The sequence below is a fragment of the Falco peregrinus genome, chromosome 4 (assembly GCF_023634155.1).
Source record: "Falco peregrinus isolate bFalPer1 chromosome 4, bFalPer1.pri, whole genome shotgun sequence".
In the NCBI taxonomy this organism is placed as follows: Eukaryota; Metazoa; Chordata; class Aves; order Falconiformes; family Falconidae; genus Falco; species Falco peregrinus.
In genome coordinates this window covers 13,436,395-13,464,058 of record NC_073724.1, presented here as the reverse complement: position 1 = coordinate 13,464,058, position 27,664 = coordinate 13,436,395, and the positions used below count along the sequence as shown (strand labels likewise).

Here is a 27,664-nt window from a genome sequence, read left to right as displayed (position 1 = left end):
AGCTGATTCCTGCCCACAGGTCCCATAATGTTCCTATAATTTCAGTTTTTTTACTGTTAGTCTGGTATGAAGTCTATCCTTCAGTAAAATGTGTGCATTTATGAGAGATGTCTCCACATGTTAGGGCTGAAAACCTCAGGCTTTCTGCATGCAATGACTTCATGGCAAACACTGCATTTTAGGAATGTTAGGAATGAAGAAAAGAATCAATGGCAAAGTCCTGTGTTGCCAAAAAACTACAGGGTGAACTGATACAGCTTTTTTCATATCACTGGGACTTTTGCCATTGATTTTGGTCAGACATAATCATCCTTAAAAGACAGTTATTTCACCATTAAAAGTAGTTATAACCCTCACTTTCTTCTTACACTAGTGGAAAGTTGGCTAAGTAAATCTGTCTCATCATTTGAAAAAAACAAAGCAAAACAAACCAAAACCTGATGTCGACCTTCACTGCTATGGGTGCATTTGGTCAAAATGTAATTTAAAATCTGCTGTTTTGCTTGAAGAATCTTCTAAGCAGTCTTGAATGAAGAGTGCAAATCCTTCCCAACTTTTTTTTGGTGTCGTTCTTGACCTCAGTACAAGCTAATGCGAAGATTCACCCAGACTTAATGTCAGCAGATCAGCCGTTGAGAAGTACAGTTTCCCACAAACACACACAATACAAAAGTAAATGGACACACAAACACATCAACACTTTTAATCTCAGTGTAGCTACGTAAACTGAAAGTAGAAGGAAAGAATGAGAGCCTTCTCGTCAGTTACATTTTCCTAGCTTAATTAGGTCACGAATGCTTTTAAACTGAGTACTTGCATGTAATTCCTCAGACTATTAGAGTTTGGGGTACAACAAAGTATCCAACAGTTGTGGTAGACATTTTTTTTATTATTACCTTCTTACTCTCTTATTTGATCCAGCAGGCAAAATGGAAAGAAAATAAACCCAACATGTCAGCAAACAGCCCTCCCCTCTTTTCCCCACAAAAACCTCAGTTAATGTAAATAACTCCCCATTGCTTACTGCAGTTTCATTACGCTATGGTACCTCCCAGGGTAGCGTGGATCAGTCACACATGCCTATCATGGACCTGCTACACCGCAGCAAACCTCGCATCCTGCAAAATGGTGTCTTGTAGTGGAGAAACAGCAGTATTTCTGTTCATTCCTCTGGAGGGAGTTTGAAGGTCCTGACTCTTTACTCCTTTGCAGTCTGGACAGTTATTTTCACCCGTTCAATATTCTCATCGATATAAAGTCCAACTTGATAGCCTCATGTGGGTATGTTTGATTACCAGGCATAAGAGGTGCTGGTAAAGCCAGATGCAAGGAATCTCCCCTGCCAGACACTTTGATTCTAGTTTTGAGAAACCATCGTGTGATTTGCCATGAAGTTCAGACAGTTTTCCTTTTTAACACCCTTGGGAAATTAAATCAAGAATTAGTGGATTCATCCTTGTCTCCGTTTACTCACACTACATCTACTACAGAGTCTGACACTGCTCAGCAGCTCTTACTGGAAGGGCTGCATACAAATACAAGATGCTGTAATCGGTTATTAGGTGCATAGAAAAATGTGTTTTCGGAGCCTGCACATCTTTTGTGCTTGCCCCATGTCTGATTTAGGTCAGTGCTATTTATTTTCCCTCATTTTCATGGAGGGCTAAAAGAGAATGTTTGGCGTCTATTTCTTTTTCAAACCAACATTCTGAATGAATAATCACATTTCTTTAGTCAAGAGAATTAAGTGTGAAGAATCTTCATCCAGCACCCGCTGTTTGCACTTGCATGTTCTGTGTTTGTTTTTGCAAAACATCCGTGCAATGTGCTGTGAGCTAGGATGGAATTTCAGGCTCATATCTGAATTTCTTTGCATTATTGGTCTTCTTTCTGATTTCTAAATGAAATTTTAATTAATTTTTTTTTTGGTGTTCATCTCCTGTCTCATCCTTATCTATGAAAAAAGAGCTTGATCACTTGTCCTTGGCTGCAGCTGTGCCAGCTATAGAGGTTAATGTTTCCAGCCTTCCCCCAAATGCTTATTACTGCTTTCTCCCAGCTCCAGAATTAACTGCTTGGGTGCGCGTTCTGTAACCCATTTCAGTTAAAATGAGCCAGGCTAGCAAAGGCATACTTTTCATACTGTTTAAGTTCAATTAGGTTTATACTGATAGAGGAGAGTTAGGGAATGTCCCCATGAGAGGCTCAAATGCAGTAACCTCCAATAGCTGGCAGTGACATGCAGCTGGGAGACAAGCCTGCCTTACAGTGGTGTCCTCCTCAGGGTGCACATCAGTCATAGAATCAGAGTCATTTGAGTTGGAAAAGACCCTTAAGGTCACCCTGTTCAACTGTTAACCTAACTCTACCAAGTCTACCACTAAATGATGTCCCTAAGCGTCATGTCAGAAGGTAGATCAGGCCTGAGACAGTCAGCAAATCTCTGAAGTCAAATACCGAGACATTATTCTAAAATGTATATATTAATGTGAAACACCCTGTTAGAGAGATTATGGCTACTTTTTTCACTTTGCCTTCTTTGAACCGAGACTATTTCAAATAATACAGTGGGTAGCATATTACTCATGTTTAGGTTTATCTAGATCAGGCCGTATGTGACAGCATCCTGGAATTAAGCACATCTTTTGAAAAGTTTTACTTGAAAACATAACTCACAGCAGGGCAGACCCTGGTCTAAGTTAACCAGATGATGAAAAACTTCTTACCAGCTTGGTGTCAGTTGAGAAAAATAAAAAGCAGCCATTTTGCCACTCTCCATCCACTTATGCCACCTGGGCCAACAGCAGCACTGAAAGAGCAGGAGTTTTGACTGGCTAATGCATTTTCTACTGCAGATAGGATTAAAACATGTAAGAATTTTAAGTACCAGTTCTAAATGAATTAAAATGTTAACATCCCCGAGATACTTGGCAAGAATGACATACAGGTGAAAAAAAAGAACGTAAAACATGATCTTTAATTTTCATCCATTTTTATTAAACACTAAGCCTAGTTAAGCTAACTGAATAAAAATATCAAAATAAGAGGAAGTGAATGTAGTAAATGGACTGTGCTCCTGCAGTTCCTGCATGATGCTCTTAATGATTTGTTCCACAGAACAGCATCAAAGACATTTTTTTAAGAGTAATTGTGTAGCTTGATTAGTGTGTGTGTGTGTGTATATAATCTGAGGAATAAATTCAGTCAGAATACATCTTTTTTAACATATAAAAATACTGAAAATTAACAGGAAAACTTTAGCATTCAAATATACCCCCATTTTTATTTCTTGAGAACAGAGCCCTTAAGTATACAAAACTATACTGCTGCATAGCTTGCAAAATCAGTTATGTTTATCTCACTGGAGTTATTCCAGGTATAAAGTGCATATGGGAGCCCCTAAAATGAGAATCTGGCTTGGCAAACATGAAGGTGGAAGGCAGGAGGAGATAAATTTGATATGGTTGCAGAACTGTTTTCCTTCCCTGCTCAAGGCTGAGGAGTTGTTATGACACATCTGTTCAGCACATAGAGCAGGTAGGAGTTACATGGCATACAGTAGTTTTATCACAACAGATGGAATGTTTTTAACTATAAAAGTTAAAGGCAAAAGAATGCCAAGTTTCCCACTTCGCTTGTTGTGGCGTGTCTTAAAGCAGTTGTCATCAGTGGGTACCTCAAGGGGACACTTGCTTGCCTCAGAGAATTAGTCCAGATTTAATGTTTTGGAACAGACATTGATAGAACAGCCCATTTCAAGGCAATAACATTTTTTCATCTGGTTTCTCTTTCTTTTTTTTAGGCAAAGCGTATCCTTCCTCTCAGAGACCTCGGCCGAGCAGTCCTTTTTCTACTGACAGCAACACCAGTGCCGCTGTCAATCAGAGTCAGAGGCCGAGGCCCACTAAAAAACACAAGGGAGGACGGTTGGACCAACCCTCCTTGCCTCATCGTAGGGAGGGAATAACAGATGGTAAGTGTTGTGGTGAATTCCCTGGTGGTAACCTGCAACCAGCAGGTGTGCAGAGTGGGAGAACACACGTTATGGTGAATCCTTTGTTTGGTGAAGTGAGGTCCCCAGGTCCCCACGTGAGCAGTATTGCAATGCTAGCAGTGGAGCTTAGCTAAGTGAACCTGCAAGGACCCTTTCTTTGTTTCAGCTCCAAACGTATTAGTATCTCTCAGGTTTCCTCAGACCTCAGTGTAAATCTTACCCAAAAATGACTGCATTGCACATGAGCTGACATTAAAAAAAAATGGCCTCTGGGTAATTTTACGTTTAATGAAAGTGGCTGCTGCCAGCGGTAGCAGTGTGGCATGGATTCCTAAGGAGAAGCGTAGAGCCAGTCTCACAATGCTCTGTTTGGTTTGTGCTGGTTTTGACAGCCACCCAACAGCTACAGCAACACATGCCACGCTTTTCTCATGATTCTGCCTCACGTCTTGTCCGTGCTGCTTCATTCCTGACATCCACTGACCTCAGTGACTTTGTTTCCTCTTTGACATCTCTGCTTCTCTCTGGCCGCTGCTTCCCATCTGGAAATTTGAAGCATGTCTGTTCTGCTCTTCTGACGCCTAAGATCAGCTCAGTCTTCCATTATCTTTGTCTGCCTCCTCTTGAGTTTGGCAAAACACACAATTGCTACCTGTTACTTTTTGAGGAGGACTGGGTAGGAAGGTGACTGGCTGGCTACCTCCCTCTCATTTCTTCTGATCTCCTCCCTGGCACCTGTAGGTGTTGAAATAATCAGAGGGGAGAAGCAGGCAAATGGAAAAACAGTATTATAGTGGAAATTACATGGAAAAACACCACTAAGGATATCCATAATAAAATGCAGATGGAGATGTGATCACTTTCCCCATGCTGAACTCTCTTTCAGTGTTCAATGCGGGTCAATTCTGAGATCTAGACTGTCCCACCTCTCTCAGTGGCTCTTCTAACACTATCTGGGCCATGGGACTGGGTGTGATGCTAGCGAGTCATCTCCTCATCTTAAGTACACCTTGACAAATCTTCCAGCATATGGGGAAAGTGTAAAAATGAAAAAAAAAAAAAACCCAAACAACCTTAAGATTTTAGTATAAATATCCTCCTTATTCCAGTAAAAATTACTTGAGAATTGTAGGATATCCTGAGTTGGAATGGACCCATAAGGATCATCAAGTCCAACTCCCTTCATTATCTTCTTTGGACAGGTAACATAATAGATTTGCTAGTATATTTAGTTTGATTTATTTATAATGTGCTATTTATTACTCTTTGTACGTATGTAAGATATATTTAGAGCTTGCAAGGTGGTCAGTGGCCACTAAAACCACCAGAGCCTCCTCTCAGTCATGTTATCATGTGTACAGATACAATTTTGCAGTATGCTCTGACACGTTTGTCACACCACAAAGGTTGAGAACAGATTCCAGAAGTGAAAGTCTTCACCAAAGGGGTTGTTGTTACATCTCACGCTCTATGGCTCATCCTCACTACCCTATTTGGGGAAACAGCTAAAATTAGCTTAGACTCCACTCGTTAGACTCTACTCGTACAGATCTGAGTAGGTTTAAACATTAATGCCCTCCTCTTCTGGAGGCCTCCCTGCTACACAGATCCATTAAATAGATGTGTCTTTGCAAATAGTAACTGGAAATTGTGGGTATCACTTGCGGTGCTGGCAATACTCTTTCTGTGCATACGTTAATTTAACCCTTTTGCATGACATATACTGTCACCCTGAACTATGAGCCTCGTGGGCCACAAATTCTGTGTACATGGGAGTTTATAGTGCACTAGTATGGTGGGACCTTAATCCTTCTGCTTTTGAGTACTATTGCTATATAAATGTTTAACAATAATATGGGTACCAGAAAATTAATATCAATCTAGTTCAGGTCATGAGACAGAGGGAATTGTGACTCCTTGGGGAGTGACTCCACTGTAAAAATCTGGTGATGTTTCAAATTAGTGAAAGAGATCGGATTTTAAGATTTATTTAAAAAGAGGAATATCCTATTGTCTTTTATTTATTCTTTATAAAATACCAGCCTTATTGGGGTTTCATATATTTGAGTCAGAATACCAGTGATATACAATTTCCTTCAACAGTCCACCTCTCAGACACAGGCAGTAACTGCAACAGCTTTCGGACACTGTTAGCTTAACATTTGTCTCTTATAAACCTAATTTAAGGGCTTACTATATGTTCCAAAAATCTACAGTGTCCTGGAGTAATAGAGGATCCTTTCCCATCCTGTCTTACCACGGGGACAAACAAACACAAATTGTACAGTTCTTCCACTTCAACGCTTACTGAATGTGAGTCATTAAAGTGTAACAGCAAGTCTGAGCCATAGCTAAATTTGCAAAACAACATTTGTCAATAAAGGAAGGTAAAGATTGCTGCTGTCACCTGTGTGTATGTAAACTAACTGAATTTAGGAATCTCTGGTATACAGAAATTAAAAATGGTAGCTGGATGTTTGGTGTGAAATATTGCAATGAACTTTATGAAGAGAGGCAATACCATTATGCTTACGCTGTGGTTAGAAAAAGCAAGTAGGAGAACCTGGGATTGATCAAGCAATTCTGAGCCCTAATCCATTTCAGCTCATCCACAGGTCTAAAACACCCAAAGAACTTTACAAACATGGTTTTTCATTTCACTACTATGCATAAGGCAATCATTATACCCATTTTGCAGATGGATAAGAGCAAGAATCAGGTTAATAGCAGATCAGTAGCATAAGTCTACAGTGGTTCCAGGAGTTGCAGCTAATCTAGAACATACAGTATGATTTAAGTACAGACTTTGTTTCCTTCTCAGTATCTTATTAATAACAACTACTAGATGGCAATTGCTGAAGAAGGGTACTGTATGTTAAGAAGTTTAATACTGCAATAATTTAAACTTTTTTTTTCTACACGACTACTTAAATTTTTTGTTTATATTGAATGGTAAATATTTTATCTTGCAAAATTGTGTTGTCAGATGTCATGTTATGACTGTTTATTAGATTCAGTGCACCTCCAGCAAGTGCTTATAAATCACAGCTTCAGTAATCTCTATTTCAGATTGCATAAGCAGATGCCAGTGTTGTGGTTCTGTACATTAACTGGTTACGATCGCAATAAAATCAATTATAAGAAATGCCATTTTGGAAGCCAACACTATAAAGCAATTTTAACACTGGCAAGCTCTATACCCTCCCGCTTCCACCTACAGTAACTCAAGTATAGTCATTGTCATGAAAGGTCACATCTATATTCATAACTAAAAATTTCTCAAATAAATTAGTGCTGAACATAAAGCATGCACCAGGCTCACTGACAGATTATTATAAGGCTGTTCTAGCCAGAAGGTAGATATCTTAATCTGGGGTATGGCACTTCAGCTGTGAACAAAGGTACAACAGCAACATCAGATGTAACTTCTTTCCCTTGTAGACACAAATTACCCACACATCCTCATTTATATGTAAGAGGTAATGTTGACTGGAATGACATCGCAGCAACTTTGGAAGCATTTCTGCCCTATATATGAGGTGTAAGTATCACCTCCAACAGCAAGGACACAAAAAAAGTCTGTGTAGCAATATATAAAGCCAAATTACAGACTTCAAAATAAATTCCCTCCAAAGGCCTCCTCACTGATTTATAAAATGAATTTCAGTTTCACTAGAGTTATAAACATCACACTTCCCTGCAGGCAAAGCAGAGGTTTTCCATGCCTGTTACTGAGCCAAGTTCAGTTCCTTGATAAACCTTCACAACACTGTAAGATACAAAACACAGGCAGGACAGACCCATACTTAGTGTAAACTAGCATAGGTTTAGTGAAGTTGGTTGGGCTGCACAGGTTTATTTGGGCTATGCATTGCCCAAAACCAGAGATACTAGCAGGTGTTCTACCTATAAAGTGCATATACAATGTGGGGAAGTTTTCATTAAAATAGTAAAGATTTTTCCCTTTCCTGAAGTTTGGTCGTTGTTTTTTTTTAATAATCTGAGTTTTTTTTCTGAACTATTGTAAGTCCATCATATAGTTTACATTAAAATCTTAAATTTAGAATTATAGCTATCCAGATTTTCTAAATACCTTGGGTCAAGGGCTAATAAACAAAATGTACTTTTGTCTCCACAAATGTGACTAGAAGCTTGATCTTGACTTCTACAAACATCTTAGTAATCGACATGATAAGCTTGTTAAGGACGGAGTTGTTAGAGACCAGGCAAGCATCTTTCAGTATTCAGCTGAAATTGTATTTTGGTTGGTTGTATTTGCAAGACTGCTAAACTTAAGAGTGGCCATCCTCTTGTCTGCGAAGACTCTAGCTCTTGGCTGAGCTTTCAAATAGTATTTGAATAAAATGCTCACCCATAGTTTGGCGGTTCCATTTACACATGCATTTTTCGCAGATGTGTTGATGCTTTTTCGATGACAGTAGGTTTTCTGAACAATTTTTCCCAAACTTTTTTGTGGTATTTTATTCATTTTGATAAGTTGAATATTTAGAATTTGAATTTAAACCTCAAGCTAAAAGTGAAGCCAAAAAAATGGGGAGGATGAAGCAAGGCCCAATATGACGGGGTGAAACTGTCAACTAGCACAGATCAGTTTTTCATTGCCTTTCTTAATTGCTTGCCCTTACTGAACAAGCCAGCTGTAGTATACCCCACAGAAAATAAATCCCATGCTTTGAAATGTAAGTCAGGGCTCAGAGTCTATTGATTTTTATGGCAGCTGGAAAGAGCTAGCAACACGATAACCTGAATAAAAAACTAGCCGAAGGTAGAAACACATTTCTGATTAACATCAAATTTCCTCCTTTTGAAATCAGCAAATGAAGTGATTCATGCCATGTGCAAGGGACTTTTCTTTTCAGCATCAAATAGACCTTCTGTTTCAATTAAAAAATTAGTTCATCTAAATCTTATTCACGTTTTTTAGATCTTCCACCACCACCCGACCCGCCCCCTGGTCAGGGTTTAAGGCAGCAAATAGTCCCCGGCCAGCGCGGAGGCTCAGCAGAGAGGAAAGGAAGCTCTCTTGAGAGGCAGCATGCACCGAACGTAGATGAAACAAAGAGTTCCCTGGACCGGCAAGCTAGGACATCACTAGAGTGGCAGCGGCAAACCCAGGAGTGGATAAGCTCTACAGATCGCCAAGAGGATTTCAGGAAAGCCCAACACAAACAAGCCTTCGGATCAGGTGTGTGTGCGCTGCACCAGCCGAGGCAATGCAGACGGCTTCTTGACGCTTCTCAGCTAGGGGTTTCTGTACCTGGCAAGAGTCTAGGATCACCTCACGCCCCTCTGTGCCGGCACTGGTGAGGCTCAGGCTGGAAAATAAGAAAAGGCAAAGTGAAATGAGAGCTTGTGATCGAACTGTTTTCCCTCCTGCAACAATGAAATCTCATTAGCACCTGACTCGGTGCATTCATTACAGTGTTTTGGCAATTAATATTGTTGTCAAGCATAGCGGTGGAAAAAAAACGAACAGTTTCAGGCAGACAGGGGAGGAGAAACAGGATTTTAGAGTATTTTCAGTTTGATTTAATTATTTATACATATAGGGACATATTTTCTAGTTCTTTCAACTTGCTTCTAAATTGGCAGTGGTTGTTTTTGCATGCCTGCAACAGGGCTGATCCTTCTGAGTTACTGATGTTCCTTCCAGCGTATTTAAAAACACTGTCTTCTTCTTATTCAAGGCTATGACAAAGTAACATTCAGCTCTGAGGCCCAGCAACATGACAGCACAGGTTTTCACCTCTGTATAGGACCTGTTCACTGCTGAGTGCTGACTTTATCTCCTAAATGAATTTCAAGTCTGTAAAAATGTGTGCAGGAGGCGATGCAGAGCTGGAGCTGTAGTTCTACAATATTCAGAGATTCCTTCTCTCAGCCTGACCTGAAGTAAAAGCTACTGCTTCAGCTTTTACCCTCATACTAGGGTATTTTCTTTAACCCACTAATCACGTTATCCCAGTGCTGATTAGAGTGATACAGGAAGACAATTAAGAAGATTTAAAAAAAAAAATATATTACTTGGTACGTGGAGCTTTTTGTAGGGCTACACTGTTTCTTCAAGTATGTATGTAGCTCCCACAGTAACACTTAGATATTCATATTATCCATCTCTTTCTTGATTCTGTTCTACTATTAATGCTCCTTGTTAATCTAGCACTAATACCAATGGCACTCTAAAAAAAGAAAGTAGTAGTATGCAGGCAAGCCTATCATGGGGGCAGGATTTACTGAATAAAGTCCTCCTAGGAAATATTGGTACCCATATTTAACATGTAAGTATTTTAAATACAATCCATATTTTGAAATATAACAATAACAGTACTGTTACCCCCCACAAATCTTTCAGCTGTATAAACAAGTGAGTGGTTGTTCATGTTGTGAAATGATGATGTCAAGTTGCAGTTTAAAAATAGTGTGTGAAATTCATGCCACTTGGTGAAATGGCAATTTTAATTACAATGTGCAAGATGTACAAACGCACAGAAAGTAGCCTGAATATATTTTATACATCTCATTTCTTTCAAGATTATTATTATTATTAAGGATGCTTCTCTGACCTGGTTAGCAAGAATTCCCTTCCTTTTCCTCTGCTTCGTAAGTGTACAAATAGAAGTTGTCAGTCACCCAGTGATAGAGAGGGTATGCAGTAGTAAAACTCCTGTCCTGCAGGACTTGCATTTATCTGCCCTTAAATAAAAAGAACTCGTTCTTCACACTTCCAGTGCCCTACGTAAGCATTGAGTTTAGGGCTGAAGTGACTGCAGCTATCTCTTTCTTGTCAAATTCAGGATGACCAGAGCAATTGCATATCCTTTATGCATGACAAAAGGTTCTTCTAGGAGATATTATGGTTTTACCCTGGTGGGTAATCTGGGAGGGATTCATAAAGTTTGTGCACAGGGTGGGCCACATCTTCGTATCTGTCTGTTTTCTTGCACTACAGCTTCTTGCATTACAGCTTTCTTGCTTTTCTTGCTATTCTTTTCTCTGGCATATTGAAAAAAAGCTACTCTTGCGTGCGATGCTTTTTTGTGTTACTAAATTTTGGGGGGTTAATAATATTAATTGAACTTCTTCCCTTTTCCTTTATTAATGACAAAGATATCTGTAAATCTATCCTGTCCCAGTTTTCAATTGATTTCTAAAAGGAGTTATTAGCTATCAGCTTCCAGAAAATAGCTATTTTGCAGTTTACATGGCTTCATTCAGACATTAGCAAGCTGTGAGTGAAATTTTGAAAGCAAGACCTTTGGTTTGAAGTTGAATACAATAAAAATACCTAATTCTTGGAACTCTGTTTCCACTGGTGGCTTTCAGTATAAACACGATCACCAAGTTTCTGCCAATGGCTTAATTGTGGAACAACAATTGCAGAGCATCAAAGATGACATTCTCAGCTACCTCTTTAAAAAGCATGATTTCTAGATCAAGTTACAATAGTTTTGAAAATATGAAAAGCCGTTCGGTTATCTTATGGGGTATAGAAACATCATTACACACACTTATCCTGATTTCAGAGGGGCTAGAATTATATCTTCAAATTAAAGGCTCAGCATTTCAAAGAGAAAGGTGTCAGCAAAGCCTCCTCATATTCTTTGCAGGCCTGGGCCATGGGGTGCTTTTTTGAGTATTTAATATATGTGAGCCCATTATAAGGACTTGAGAAAACTGCCTTTCATGTGCTAGAATGTTGTGAAAAACTTAGCCTTTATTTTATGTCACAATTGCTTATTTTATGTATTGTATTTATTTCTGAGGGCACAACAGATAATTTAATACACCATATGCTCTATAATGATAATGCACTTTATATTTATTCATGGTCTTTTTTTCTCAATATTTCATGGAACCCGAAGGAGGCCTTATCCTGAGCCCACAAACAAGAAAAACAAATCAATTGACCATATATGTCATCTTCAAACTCTTTTGCAATGCTAGTGACTTTTCTTTCCATCCTTGAAAAATGTATCCAGCTTTCTGCTAAACTGATTTATGCTGCTTGCTTTATTGCTGCCTTAATGCAAGCTGTTCCATATTTTAGCCAGCCTTTGGAAATCAGGTTTGCATCTGATTCTGTTGTTAGGGCTTGATATATAAAGAACACGTAACATAATTTAGGAGGCTATGGCTGTTAAATGCTGTTTCACCATGTCTTTTAAGCATTTCTTTATATTTCAGCAAGGACAACACACGGTCATAGCACAAAACACTGATAATGCCCTTATGTCCTGCAGCGCAAATATTCTGGTCCCTTGGGCAGGGCCAGAGGGAGATACTTTGGCAGAGAAAGAAGTCAGCTGCCTACCGCCTTCTGCAACAGATTTACCTTACAAACGGGTTCTGTTCCATAACAGATCACATGAGGAATTCCCGTCCTACTCACTTGTGGCAGCAGGCACAAAGAATGAAATCCTGGGTTTCTTCCACAAAGTTGTTCTCATTTAGCATCTTCCTAAGTTAATTGTGCCTCTGCAGCAGCCTTTGCAAAGGCTTCAATATTGAGAATTAAAGCATTTTTATCTCTTCCTTCTTTCCAACCGTCCCCACCTACTTTTCCTTCTGTGTTCCTGCCCTCTGTCAAAGTCTGCTTCTCCATATCAGGTTATTTAAGAGTGAAGACAATGAGAAAAGCGAAATAAAGAAACACCTTTCAGCCCAGATTCACTTAAAAAAAGAAAAAAAAAATGTAAGATTCAAGCAGGAGATATCCCACCGATTCCAGAAGGGGCAATTCCTCTGTTTGAGGTTGAGCATATATACTCATATTCTTTCTTCACTCAAAATATATTTAGCAAGGTCTCTTTCTTCAGCTTCTGAGACAACAAAAAATGGATCATACACAGCAAAGAAATAAAATAGTGCGTCTATTTCAGTGTTAAATCAGTGGTGCTGTTTTGCTTCTTAGGTCAGGATTATTACAACAGTATCTCCTGGCAACTCTAATCAGATGTGATATCTTGTTTTACTTCATGCTATATGAAGACATACGGTCCTATGCTTTATTGGTATTAATCCTGCTCTCGCAAGCAGTTCATTAATACAGATCTTCACAGAGGAAGAAGCCAAGTGAGAAAAAAGCAAGCCTTTTGCTCATAATGGAATATGAAATAAGCTGCAGGAAGATTTACTCACCCCAAATATTACAACTACTAATACTATGTATAATATATTTTCCAATGTAATTCACAAGTTAAAAGAATCTTCAGAGTACTTTGCATTGTTAGAAATTACTGAGCAGCTGGAAGCTAATTAAATTAGCTGATATTGTAGTTCTTTATCTAAATTGATTGAGGTAACGTTACCATAATTTAAGTTACAGAAAGGGAAAAAGCACATTCATGTAGGCTTGAAGCAAAAATCTAATCATAGCTGCATTGTTTTGCAAATTGTGTGTGCATCTATTCTTATTAAAGTATCTATGATTCATGATCTATTCATAATGAATCTAGACTTTTTATAATTAATACAAACTAATTTATGAGTTTACATGAAAGCAAGATTAAACTCAAAATACACTGACTTGTATATTTTCTTAGTAAAATTGCCTTGCTATAAAGCAAGACAAAAGACAGATATCTGAGGGCAGGAATGAATATGATGTCCGTATAAGTTTAGCTTGTTTATTTGTATTTATAGGAATATATTTGGTCTTTATTTTGTTTTGTTTTGCTTTTCTAGAAGAGGCACTCGTACCATATAGTAAACCCAACTTCCCATCCCCTGGCGGCCACAGCTCTTCAGGAACAGCTTCTTCTAAAGGATCGACCGGACCTAGAAAAGGTGAAGTCTTGAGAGTAGGTCACCAACGCAATGCCAGTGACCTTCTTGATGTAGGCTATGTGGGATCAAACAGTCAAGGACAGTTTACTGGTGAATTATGTAAGTTTATCTCTAGCTACAGTTCAAACTCTCAAGTAGACAAAAAGAGATAAATTATAAATCTGTTGTGAAGAGAGGAGAAAGTTGAGTGTGATAGTCAGAATAAATTTTACCCAGATCTTTTTTGCCTTCTGAGGTATTTTGCCTGTGGCGACAAACAAATGTAGTTCTTCTGTTCTTTGATTTGGACCAGTTCAAATCTGCGTAAGCCATACCAACATTATCTGCATAGTACATCTTCCAGTCTGTAATGCTAGTGAAACACTGGGAAAATTGAAAAGAAATTCTAGTGATTTAGAATTTTCTTGGCAAAGTGTAGTGTGCTTGTCTTGGAAATGCCAGTGGCAGTTTTCTCAGAGGAGTGAATAAAAAAGGTGCTGAATTTGTTGGGCATGGTGGCAAGGTTGTGATGCCTTCTCCTTAAGTTTCTGTTGCTGATAAGTAGTATTCTGTTCTTTTTGACCTTAGTTGAAGCTCCTGTTTTTGACTGTGTAGCCCAGTTTTTCAGTTGTATACCCCAACTCTTTCCTCAGCTTTCCAGGCCAGGGGAATTGGTTTCCAAACTGTTTTCTACTATCACTCAATATCTGTTAAACCTTGTATAAAACCATCTCAATGCTGTGTACGTGATGGTGGTACCAGATGCCAAAGGTTTGACTATTGTTTGATGTAGTACACCAACATCCCAACCAACTTAGGCATGCTGCTATGTTTACTAGTAAAAGCGACGTAGCTGTTGGCATGTCTGCCTCCTGTTTGCTGCAGTCAAAGCCTCAGTACCTCCTGACACTTATTGCCCAGTAGCTTGTAAGAGAGCTAATGGTGATCCCCTAACCCGGAAATGTGCTGTCTTAGATATGGTGTTGGTAAGTGCTGAATTTTAGCATCCGTTGCTTTTCATCTTAGAAGCAATTAACTCTTTTCTCCCGACCTATTGAATATTCATCCTGTGATGCAGTGATATTGCCATAGGCTTTGTTTTGTGGGTTTTTTTCTCCTTATTACAACCTCTTTCTCTCTGTTTCTCTCTATAGAGTAGTTGAGAAGACACATTGCAAGCTGCTCTGATGGACCATCAGGTCTGAACTCATGGAAGTGATGACACTAAACAGTGCAATGAACATTTTCTTTATTTATGTACTATTAAAAGAACTGTAAATGCAATGTAAAGACACACAGCCACACATATCCCACAGATACTTTACTTGTGTTCTTCTCTTTAATACACCATCCACCTTAAACTATTCCTTGTCAGGAGTATATAAAAAAGAAAGAAAAAAAAATAATCACCCTCCAGGATGAAAAGGATTTCCTTCTGTATATAATTTCTTTTGTTGCATTGCTATGCAAGCTCACCTTCTTTTTAGCTATGTTCATATTCATGTCTGTTTTTACTGGTCTGTTGTACTATATGTGAATTAATAGGCTGTGGTGCCATATATTAACTTTTAATTGTGTAACTTTTATGTTTAAAGTTTGCACTGCAATTTTATTTGGTGATAAGCACAAAACTCTACTCCTCATGACATGAAGAAAAAAGAGACCGAATGTGTGAAGAAGGTTTACATACTGTAAGCTACTTTGGATAATGCTGGATGTAAAGGAGTATGTTAGGTGGTTTTCCATTGGGGTGTAGAAATGAGAAAGTGACAGGCAAAACTGATGTCAGTAAAGACATTAGAGACAGAGTTAAATCTTTTAAAAGCAAGCAACAGAGTTGCTCTTCCTATTTAAGAAGGGGTCAGAAGTTGGAAGTGTGAGATTAAAGAGTGAATATGAAAATTAAAGGTAGCATGAGATGGCCTAGACCCTTTCACTAGAATGATGCCCTTAGTATCTGTTTTTAGCCATCCCATGCCATTAAGTAAAGAGGAAGAAAAACAAACCTTGCTACAAACAAAAGAACTTAAGGTGTTTCACTAAAGCTGTTTTTGTATTGCGGTTTTAAAAGATTTATTACCATTAATTTCTCCAACCCAAAATATAAGACAGAGATTTCCCAGGAGAAACAAACAATATAAACTCAAGGAATATCTAGTAACTAGTTAAGGATGCAATTTATTATTAAGAACTATTCAGGCTGCTTCCAAAAAATTGAAATGTCAGAGTATTTTATTTCATCTTTCCAATACATGTACAGTACAATAGAGGATAAAGCTGCACCACTGAAATTCATGACATTAATTGTTTTGATGCAGTCTAAACAAACCTTTGTGTTCTGTTACCTGAAGTCTACGAGAGCTGAAGTTGGAACCACTAAATTTGTAGTGAAATGTTTAGTGTTTGGAAGGAAAGCAATGGTCAAATTATTTTCGGCTTGCATTCAGTACATTTCTCGCAATAGAATACATCCGAGAAGTTGGATATAAGCAAAGAAAATCTTTGACCTGTGTTTTAGTGAGTGGCTTCAAACCCTATATGATGAGGAAATAACGCATGTTTATACACTTTTTGAATAAACCAGACTCTGTAAGTGGACATTAATGACAGCATCCTGTCTCTTCATTAATTTTCATGACTTTGTCCAAATCTTCTGTACCTCTCAAATCTCAGTGAGTAAATTGTCAAACTTTTCCTAGAATATTGTATGTGGATAGCCCACTCATTTGATGCTTAATTTAAATATTGCATCCTACAGCTTATTTCTGTTAGCTGTCTGACCATGAACACAAATTTCCATTTGAATACCCTTTTCATATAACCAGTCTATGTTGTTTTATATATTGCCTTGGAGCTCACCAGTTTTAAGAACACTTTTAGTAACGGCAGAATTTCAGAAGAGTAAATTACAATGCTAAATATGTGTTGCTTTTCATTTCATTAACCTGTTCCATGATAAGATAAAACACTACACCCATCAACTATAACTCAGCACTATTGAATATTAAAAACATGCTAGTTAACTTCCTTAAGGTCAAGACTGTTATTTAGCAGGTTGCAAACCAAAAAAGTTGAGGAAAAAAATGTGTGCATTTATTTCTATATGTGACCAATAAATATATGTAGTTTTCCTGCTTGTTAAACTATTATAGTTAAATCCATTACTTAAAAATGTGCAAAAATGTTCAAGCAAGATAAAGAAGACATCATATTTACATACATATGTTTCTGATTTTGGTATTATCATATGAAGAGAAGACTATTCAGTGTACAATTCAAATTTAATTCTCTGGAAAGTGTTTAACTCAGTCACTGGTAGATTTTTTTTTTTCCCTTTTGAATTTGAAAGCTTGTGCTGAGCTTTGGTGGAACACCTTACTCACTATATTCTATTCAAAATTCAGTATCATTAGACATTGATAAAGCCATCTCAATTACTTTCAAATATGTGTTTTATCTCTTCCACTGGAAAGTAAATGTGTGTCAGTATTAAAGCTGTGCAGTACCATGATAGCCACTAACTTGTCCATCTGCTTCTGTACATTTTTGTTCATTAATAATTTGCTTACAATATTACATAAGGTGTTGTTGTGTATCGCAAAGTGTCTCCATTATCTTACAGGTGATGTCTCTTCTTTTTTTTTTTCTCTCTCTCTTTTCTATACAGTGTACTTCCAATGAACCACAGTACATATTTTTTAAAATGCCATTTAATTTACTATTTTAAGAGAAGTATTCTTCTTTTTTTTAAAAAAAAATGGAAACATTTATTGTGAATAATGTGTTTAAAGAAAAGGGATGTTGTGGCAGCACTTAGAATTGTTTTTTAATTTGTTTTTTTAAAAAAAAACCTGTTTATTGGCTACAGTTTGTTCACGAAAAAGTATGACCTCTTAATGTGTTTCATTGGTATTGTTAGTGCAGCAAAGTTTAATTGGCATAAAAAGTTGGTTAATAGTACTGTTGAAGTGTGTATTGTATATTTACTGGGGAAAAAATAAAACATATTCACATTTCAAATCTATGTTAAAAGACCTTGAGTAAGGAGTCAATATGTGAAAACCCAGACTGGGAAAATCAGGCAATAATAACATAGACTGCGCTATAATCATCACTGTCCACTTACAGGTAACAAGAAACATTTTGTACGCTGTTTTTTTAAGTAAGCTAAGAGTTCTCTTATACATAGGCCAGTGGTAAACATTGCCTGTCCATAGGGATTTCAGTTTAAGGTCCTGCCTCTACTGGGAATAGTTGTACCAATGCAATTACACTGCTACAGCTATTCTAGTGATGCATCCTCCATTGGTAGACATGCTATCTCAAGGTGCAGTAACAACTGCAAGTGCACAGCTGACTTTTGCTTCAAGCCCATAAAGTACTGGACATGTAAAACCTGTGTTCACTGGGTCTGAACCCTTGGACTTGGGGTTTTGTACTGGTGGAGCTACTGCCGACCCAGTACAGAATATCCTGAAAATGGATAGGTAGATGCTAGGTCAGTTTTCCTCAATCTTAGCCTTGAATATCAGCTCAATCTTAAATATGGGAGGGCTGAAGGACCGAATAATAAATCGTTACATGTGCTTCAGTGGTGTATTGCTGTATGGGCAGCCATTTCAGTGATGCAAACAAAAGCCATTTCTTTTTTGTTAATTATTATTTCTCAAGTCCTTATTCAAGTCAGTAAACCTTTTGAATAACTTTCGATTGTCACCTGAAATACAACAGAAACACCATTCCTTGGGAAAAGTACAAAAGAAAAGGAACAAGGAGCGTTTTAAGTATAGTGATGTAACTATGCACCAGTGTGAAAGGAAGACATGACTGTTTGAAATAATGATATACTGGTTTCTGCTTGCCTCAGCCCGTACGTTGCCAGCCAGGAGAAGAGGTGTGTACTAAGGCTGAGAAAGAGTCCTCACAACTGGCAGAGGAAAGGTAATTGGGTTTGAGGAGATTCTGGCAGGAACTTAAAAAAACCAATAAAAATAGAGGCAGCTCCTTTGGCTTTTCTACGATTTATGCAGTTTGGGGTTTTTATGATTAATGGCCATGTGGAAATTTAGCAGGGGCACTAGAAGGAAAAATCTGGCCTTCTTTTGTAAGGACTGGGGGGGACATTTTTTTTCTGAGGGGAGGCTTTTTTAATTTTGTTTTTATTTTTTTAACACATTTTGTGTTCCACCTGTCTGGAACACATTAGCTAACAATAAATTATTTTTGAAAGTCATGTGGGCAACGGACAATTCATTTAGGAGGTACATTCAGATAGCAGGAAAGATGGCAAAGAGTAATACTAAAACAAGGAACACATCCACTGCTTAGAATCAGCCAAGTCCACTACAGTTTCACATGTAATTCTGAACGGTTGATAATGCATGTAAGCTTCATTGCTTTGGTTTCCAGACCAAAACAAATTATCCAAAGCCCATAGAAGGCTTAGATCCTCAGGATGCTAAATCTGGTAGTTTATTTTAAATGTGTGGTTAATCCAAGTTGGTGAGAGTAGAGTGTGCTCAGGGTGCACAAGCCCCCAGCCCTGGCTGCTCGCACCCTGGCAGTCTCCAGCTGGGAAGCTCACGCGGTGTCAGGCTTAGCAGGTTTCAGTGGATCCCTCTGCTAGGCACCTTGTCGGGCATCGCATGTGTAGAAGCAGGGTGCTTCACTGAGGATGGAGTTTTTCATGGCAGGAAAGGTCTCTGATGAGTTAGGCATTGTGGTGGTTCACGTTGGGACCACTTAGGCAGGCAGAGGTCACATTTTGGGACCACCCTCCCCAGTCCTTGTCTCGGTGCTGTCCTGCTGTGGTCTGTGCACTCAGTGCTGCTACTGTCCCCTGGATTTGGGGTGCCTGGCATGGCAGGGTGCGAGAAAAGAAGAGGTGCAGTGGTGTTGGGGGGCACGTAATGGTCTGCATGCATTGGGTGGCTGAATACATACCCTATCAGTTAAGAGGAGACCAGGGGACACAGCAGAGCAGTGGTCCCTAACATCTGCTCTGCTGTTTCTAGTCCATTCCCTGCTCCTGTTTCAGACTGACTTGTTGCCCTGCCAGCTGCTCCTCTACCCAAAATAACAGGTATGACTTCAAGACATCTCATGGGACCAAGAGGAGATGTAGGGCCATGCCTACGTGCTGTGAATGTGGACTTGGGGATCTGGGGAGAGCTAGCTCTGAGCTCTAGCATTGGCGTGAGGACTAGGTTGCTCTCTAGCCTGCCTTTATTTGTGTAGCTACATCCAGGAAGACCCCAGCAGAAAACAAGTTCCTAGAGCGCATCTCAGCACTGCATCTGTTCTGGTATGTGATCCTCATTCAGTCTCTCATAGACCATCCTGAATTCGATGACAGCTTTTCACCACATCCTGAGGACTGAAATGGCTTGTGCTGACATTTAGGCAAGTGAGGTTGTTCCTCTCTGCAGCAGAATGGAAAAAAAAAAAACCCAAAACAAACAAAAAAAAAACCACCAAAAAAGCAAACTTGTCACTTAAACACAAACCTTTTTATAACAATCCGCCACAATCATAGAAAACAAAACATTTCAGATGCACGTTTGAGGATTTTTTTTTCTTTTTCTTGGTATTTTGTGTTAGCTACCATTGAAATTATCAATTTATTTTTTCAGAGCTGCTACACTGTCCCTCCATGCTCCCCCCGCACTGTTCTCCAGCACTTATCTTTCAGCTGTAAAGAAGTTATGGTAAAGAATAATTACATGTGTACTTCCCATGTTATAACTTTAAACAACAAGGTGCACAGTTGCATTCAGTTCAATTGATCAAAGCCAGGTGGGGATGAAATGTTTCTGTTTCTTTTCTACAAAGGCCTGCTACTATTGGTGCTGATATTTGTTCCCCATTTATGCTGATCAGTGCATCTTTTGCCTTCAAGGATGCCATTAGTAATTCTCCTTTGTGTTCAAAAGCAGGAATCCATTGTGCAGCACTTGGAGAGCCACTCGGATGCAGGTAAAGAATATAACAGCTTGAGCAAGTGCTAATTAGAACCAATTAAACTTAATTGACCTCCTTTGGCAGTAAAATGCATAATAGAACTTGCTCTGTCCTTGCAGAATGGAGATGTCGCCTCTAAGCATAAGAGTGAAGCATGCTTTCGGTACCAGCCTGTAGTAATTATGTGGGTATAACAACCAGGAAGCGGCTTGCTCCAATTTGTTCTAATAACTGAGCTCTGCTGTATCAGGGCAGTGCAATAAAACTGAGATTTCTGGTTGAGTCTATTTAAAAACCTAATTTTTACAGAGCAAATGGGCATCCCAAGATACCAATACTAATCTCTAGGAATGAGTTGGCAGAAAAATACAGAGTCCCTTTTGTAGGTAAGTAATGGTGTGAGCATAAAAAAAAAAAAAAAAAAGAAAGAAAAAGAAAAAGGCAGTTACATGCCTGCAAGTTGGAAATGGCTCTGATGCTCAGAGGCTGTGTCTATCCTGAGTAGTGGGTGTAAGCCCTGGTGTGCCTGGGTTGATGCCTTGTCTGGGTGAGTGATCCGCCTACAGTTTAGCATGGCTCCCCACTGCACCTCGTAATGAGGTTGCCTCTTGCAGACTTCTGTTTCAAAAAGGGGGACTGGCATCCAGCCATCTGAGGTTTGCAGTCTCGTGGGACTACAGCACTACCTTGGGTACCAGTTTGGACAGAGGTATCCAGATAAAAGGAGAAAGAGCAGGGGAGAGAATGAAAGTTGTGAAATGTAAAATTGCACAAATTCGAAAGCAACAGTGGTGGGTGCTAAACTACACATCCCTGTGAAAAGCTGAAAAGCCATTCTTACTGGTAAAACAGAATTGATCCAGTTTCAATGACCATGTTTGCTGACTTTTTCCTTGCAGGAACTGAATGCGACTGATTTTGCTGCTAACTTGGCCTTACTATGAACAGCAATAAAGGTGTTAGTCAGGTGGGGACTTTGATGTGACCAATAACATCACTCTCCCTTCAGGGAATGTTCATGTGCTGGCTTGTTAATGAATTTCTTTCCTAATGAGTGTCATTAAAACCCCTTTGATTAGCTATTTGTGTGAATGCCCTTCCTTTTTCCTCTAAGCTGCTACTTGCACTAGTGGCAGCAGCATTTTGCCCTAGGCAGGAAGTATGCAGCTGTATTCCTTGCCTCAGGAATGCAAGTCTGAGGCAAACTGCAATAGGGAAAGGGGGGGAGGGGGAGGAAAAAAAAAAAAAAAGAAGACCTCACGGATGAGTTGAAGTTGTTTTCTACACATGTACAACCTGAGCAGGCAACCAGCATTCAGATGAGAATGTCATTAGAGGAAATGAAGAGCAATAGGTGGTGATGGTGAAGCATATAACAATAATTTACATACACCTCAAGTGCCAACGGGCAAAGAAACAAATAAAGCTATAACCTGGGGAAAGGGAATGCCAGAGAATAAATGGAGCGCAACAAGCAAACAAAAAATGCCATGTCATAAAATGTAGCAAAAAGCCTGGAAAACAAAATTAAAAACAAAACAAGTCATTTCACATCCCAGGCCCCTTAATGAGGTATTGATGGCACAGAAATTGCCTACTCCAATGCCAGACAAAAGGAAGACTCTGAAACACAGAAACAATTAGGAAACAGATTTGGCTATCTAAGGTTTAATAGAAAGAGATGTGGCATAGCAGAGCACAATTAATCACCACTTGCCTGAAACACTTTCTTCTTCTGAGCTACTGCAGACCTGTGTCCCTCCCTCCCAATCTTAAAATGACAGGCACCCAATCCGGTTTGTGCTTAAAATAAATCTCACCCTGCTGTTTCCTCCCCAGTCCCCCAAATCTCCCAGTGAACGGCAGATTCTGATAAACAAACCTTTTCCATTTACTCGTGTCGCAGGATTCAACCAGCTTTAGCCTACCCACCCCCTTCTGCCTTCTCTTCTTTTTTCCCCATCAGGCATAAACTTCATCTACATATTTTCTACCTTGTTGTTAGGCATATAATGAGGCTTTTCTATTTTTGTCCTTCTTTGCCCAGAAAGCTGTCTTAGACATGTCACACTTAGAGATTTATACAAGTTCACTTTTATGTTTGATCTATGTGGACTATGAGGTTTAAGTTTAAACTAGGTCATTGGGTGCCTTTAGAGCATTTGTAAATTAAGGGAGAGCCATGGATGAGCCTTGATTTCAGTGTTTCAGCCCTGTATGCAGAGCCTGAGAAACCCAGGGTGAAGGATCACAGTTGCAGAAGGATTTGGGTTGTGGGTCACAACCCATGTCTGCTGTGCCATAAGTGATTCTCTGCGTCAATGTGCACAATAGCAGCACAGGATTGTATCTTAAAACGTCTGAAATAGTAACTCTGAAGAGTGACAACCAGTGAGTAAATCTTGGGTCTGGTGAAATCTGCAGTAAAATTTTAGCTTTTTCTTTAATCAAGATGAACTATTAGTTTCCAGGGTAATGTCTGTAGCGTAGGAGCAGATTTTTGCCCATCAAAGGGACTGCCTTTCTGTTCTGTGTACCTTACAGCCCTAGGACATCCAGCATACTCTGATTTTCTGTACGTGAAGGTTTGTGTGTGTAAAAAACTGTTTCCAAACATGGGGTTTTGAGTCCCCTTCTATCATAGTCCATATGAGCTTTGGGATCTTTTGGGAGTTACCCAGATCCCAAGTGTTTTCACAAGCACTTGTTGCTGACTAAGAATATTCAGAAAACAACCCTTCCCGTATTTTCATATTCTTGACGCTTTCATGCGGGCCCATGAAAGAGAACAGGTACCCATTTCAGCTTTGGGTTGCTCACATGTTACACTTCTGATGTTATTGAGGGATTTAGGAGGCCTAATTTTCATAGAAACTGATGTCAATTACTTCATTGGAAACCAACGATAGAAGTACTAGACCTCTGAGATCCAGTGAGTACCCTTGTACTTTAGGTGAAGGCAAAAGCTTTCAGTACCTCTGCAGCTACTTTAATTAATTGGATTGTAGAATTACAGCATTTTGTAATACTCCTGGTAAAGCTGTCTGAGCGAAGAAACTTCTCTTTGAAACTCAATTGCTCTGATCAGAAACTCCTGCTTGGACCAATATGTGGACTTTTGTAGGACAAGTAAATCTTACATGCCTTTCTAGCAGTAGCAGCAGTGTTGGAAAAAGAAAAAAGTTAGTAAAAGCTAAGTAAACTCAGTGAGTACTTGAGGCTTCCTCTGCTTTGGTCTCTGTTTGGCATAAGCCAGGAGATGTTTGGTGGAGGGATGTCTGGGCCCGCTGACGTCCTCGGCTCATCTCGCCTCACTGGTCACGCTCAGAGGTGGAGCAGCCACAGGAATGGAGGGCAAGGAGAAGAAAAGGAAACGGAGGGGAGAATAAGAAGACATACAGTGTTTCAACAACAGTTTTCAGGACAAAAAAGAATACTTTTTTTCCCACCCAGTTCTGTAGCACATTGTGGATCTGGCATACGGAAATACTCCTTGTGCCCACGGTCCATCTTTTTAGATTTGGATAAATGTAAGTACCTGCCTCAGAAAATAAAATTTCAGGAAAAAACTGATGTTAACTGGCAGAATGATGTGGGACTGTCCTCAGTGCAAGCCTTTGACCATCAATACTAGGATGTGTCAGTCAATTGATTATCAATTGTATACTGTTCCTAGTGCTCTCAATAATAATGAGAGAATACTTTTAATTGGTCCCAGGGAACAAAAATGAGACACAAAATTCGCCATCTTTTTTTTTTTTTTTGGGGCGGGGTGGTGGTTTTTTTTCAGTGAACAGTTGCTTTTTTTTCTGAAACACTCAATATTATCATGGTAGTCTTAAGGGTGTTCTGAAGCATCTTATGCTGTTCACTTTCTTAAATCCATTTATTAAATTGAATGTTGTTGAGCATGAGGCTGACATTTGGTGATTCTCACGCAGTTTCTAATAGCTGCAGGGTGCTCATTTTTGGAAGCAGTTTTATGATGCTACAAAATGTCTTCTCTGCTTTTGCTGGCACATATCATACCATATAGCTGAAGCAGAGCTGTCAGGACAGCATGTCTCTATTTAGCAGACCATTGTTTGTCATTGAACTGATATTCTTGGAGTTTTTTCAACTGTAGCATTGTTGCCAATGGTTAAAATTTCAAAGCTTCATAAATGACTGTGCACAGGAAGATTAATCCAGCTGGCAAACCTTCTACTTTTAAGATTTTTGTAAAAGTCATCAACAGGGGAGCCAATAATTTTCACTCTCTGATGAAGTCTTCATTATGGAACATATGAAACCTTGTTATAATGTGGATGGCTTTGACATTATATGTGCAGTTATGTGCTTGCACTTCTAATAGCACTCATACAATGGGAACTGAGCACCACAAAGAGCCTGAAAGTAAGGTAACTTAATTTTCTCTGTATTCATACAGTGTGCAGGTTTAGTAAGGGTCTCTCATGTTATTTACAATGTCTTTGTTTGTCAGATACTTCTTATTTTTATTCCCTGGTATATAAAACCTGGCAAATGTCAGCACTTGTAACTATCAGCTTTCAATAAACACAATCTACAGGGATGTGAGTCGTGTAGGACACGGAAAGAGTAGGTCGCTTTATAATGAGCAGCTGCAAAGGGAGGACAAGTTAGCTTAAAACACTTTCTGTGTTTGTCAGGTTTAATTTGAGGTTTTGACTGTGCACAGATTCAGAAATACTTGTCACAGGTGGTCAAGACATGCTAGGAAAGAACTACAGTGAATAATAAGGCTATTGTGCTATAATGGTATCATAACACCTGAAGCAGCCGTGGTAGCTGTTGTTTCATCATTCTTCAGCATTGATTTTATTATTTTGAAATGCAATTATTACAACTTTGACCTGTTAGTGGATTCTGTGATATTGAAGAAATGCTAATAACATATTTTTTGTCCCCGTCCCTCTTCTTTTTTTTTTTTTTTTTTTTTTTTTTTGCTTTCTAGCCCACATTGCAATAGACTTAGGTTCATCTAACTTGAGGTGTAGCCAATTATCAGCATAACCCTGCTGATAAAGCACTCCTGGAGGGCTGCACTGGGGGCGGGGGGAAGCAAAACAAAACAACAAAAACAATTGGCCAATGCTGCTAAAAGAAGCTATATTTCCTTTTTCTTTTTATAGAACTTTTGCCAATCTTCACAGCTCTCCAAAAAGAAATTTTGTATTCAGAAAAACAAATTAAGCTTTCCTTCAGAGAAACAGATTGATACAGGCATTAAGTCACTGCCAGACAGGACCTGATCCTTATCCTTTCATATACATTAAGCACGATCTTACCTACAGCAGTCCCAAACAAGTGGTATTACTCAGAGCACATCTATCCGTGCTGCTCACACAAACTACTTGGACCTTCCTTTTAACATTTGCAATGTATCCCTATTTTAGTACTAGATTCATTATTCCTAACATTTTCAGCCTCAGGTGGGGTTTTTTTTTTCCTTCTTTTTTTTCTTAAAGGTATGATTTTATGCTCTCAGCCCCTCCTACAGCTTGCACATGACTTCTTTGCTTTTTGGATAAAGGAAATCAGAGCCTGAATGTTCACCCTGCATGAGCAACGAGCAGAATCACTTATAAGTTGCCCACTTTTATGTACACGTTAAGATGGCTGTTGCCTCTTTTACAGGTGTATCTTGTCCTGTTCAGATGTTCTTTCCTTTGGTACCTTGTGTGACATGAAAAATCCTGACCAAATAAATTTTAATTTTGAGAAGCTTTTTCACTTCTCCTAGGCAAGCCTAGCTCCCTCTTTGATGTGTTATATACACCGAAGTGTGATGCAGCTTTGAAAAATTTCATATTTTCTCTTCCAAAATTGTCCTTTAACTACAAAGTCATTGATGTTGGTTATACCTGGGAATTCCATAAACAACTTCAGCCCTCTCTGAACGTGCATCTGCGTAGCCAGCTAGTGATTTGGAATGGCTTCGGTTCAACACAGCTAGTTAGGGAGAGACAGAACAGAGCCGGCATCCTCACGCGGCTGTAGTCGTAAATCATCATACTACCTGGCATTGACAAATTGGTCTTGGCCTAGAGCATCTGGGAGTTCTGTGAGAATCCTGGCCAGGGTAGGGCTAAACCATTAACAGCAGGCATCCTGGGATATGCTTTCAAACTTCTGGATAGAGGTGGATATGTAAACAATATGCTTTGTGGGCAAATTTCCAGGAAAATCTATTGAAATTTTTAATCTGTCTTCAATTACTTTTCCCTGGAATTTTCTTTCAGTTCAGTTGCTATCTTTGTTGTCCAAATGAGCATGAGCAAGGTGGATCTGGGATGATAATCGGGCTCATCTGTCAGCAGTGATATGAGAAAAATAGCAGGCCAATTGCAATTTAGTGCACAAAACATCACTGTTAAAGGGTAACCAGTTCATCAAACTTTGCTGAAAATGATGAGGCTTTCTAGTAGTAATGTAGACTAGTAGCGGGAAAACGGTTCTAATCGGACTCCAAGGCTGAGTAGCTGTCACATATGGTAAATCTCCACAGAGACTGAAAATAAGCTGAAAATTAATGAGCTTCTAATTTTGAGACTGATGTCTCTTGAATATGTCTCCTTTTTTCTCAGAGATTTCCCCCGTATCCCTCCTCTCCCCCTCCTCAGTCTTACTCTTTCCTTTACAAAATTTCCTTATCTCATAGGCAGTCACTGAAGCACTTTGCTGTGCATGTGCCTGTGTGGGTATAATAGAGCTTAAACTGATTGGTATGAGCAGGCATTTAGGTATCTTAATCTACCAGCAAGTGACTGGCACAGCTGGAGAAGTGGGGGGACAATGGCCCCAGTAAGTTATTCTGTGAAAAAACGGCATCAACTTTGTACATAATAACACATTCCTTATGAATCAGCGTCAATGAAATGCTGCTATCTGAACATTTTAATG

At 39.1% G+C, this 27,664-nt stretch overlaps 1 protein-coding gene across 11 annotated transcripts in view; it reads left to right on the top strand.

The window, feature by feature from the left end:
* Positions 1–21,820, top strand: part of ROBO2 (roundabout guidance receptor 2) — a 475,778-nt gene extending 453,958 nt beyond the window's left edge. For 4 of the 11 annotated variants that reach the window (XM_055802474.1, XM_055802478.1, XM_055802477.1 and 1 more), the window contains 4 exons: positions 3,803–3,973; positions 8,940–9,200; positions 13,700–13,900; positions 14,935–21,820. In XM_055802474.1, the coding sequence (XP_055658449.1) occupies positions 3,803–3,973; positions 8,940–9,200; positions 13,700–13,900; positions 14,935–14,936 (635 nt within the window). In that variant the 3' untranslated portion in view covers positions 14,937–21,820. The remainder of the gene's footprint in view (positions 1–3,802; positions 3,974–8,939; positions 9,201–13,699; positions 13,901–14,934) is intronic. The other 7 variants (XM_055802479.1, XM_055802483.1, XM_027788799.2 and 4 more) reach the window with 3 other exon arrangements.
* The last annotated feature ends 5,844 nt before the right edge of the window (positions 21,821–27,664 follow it).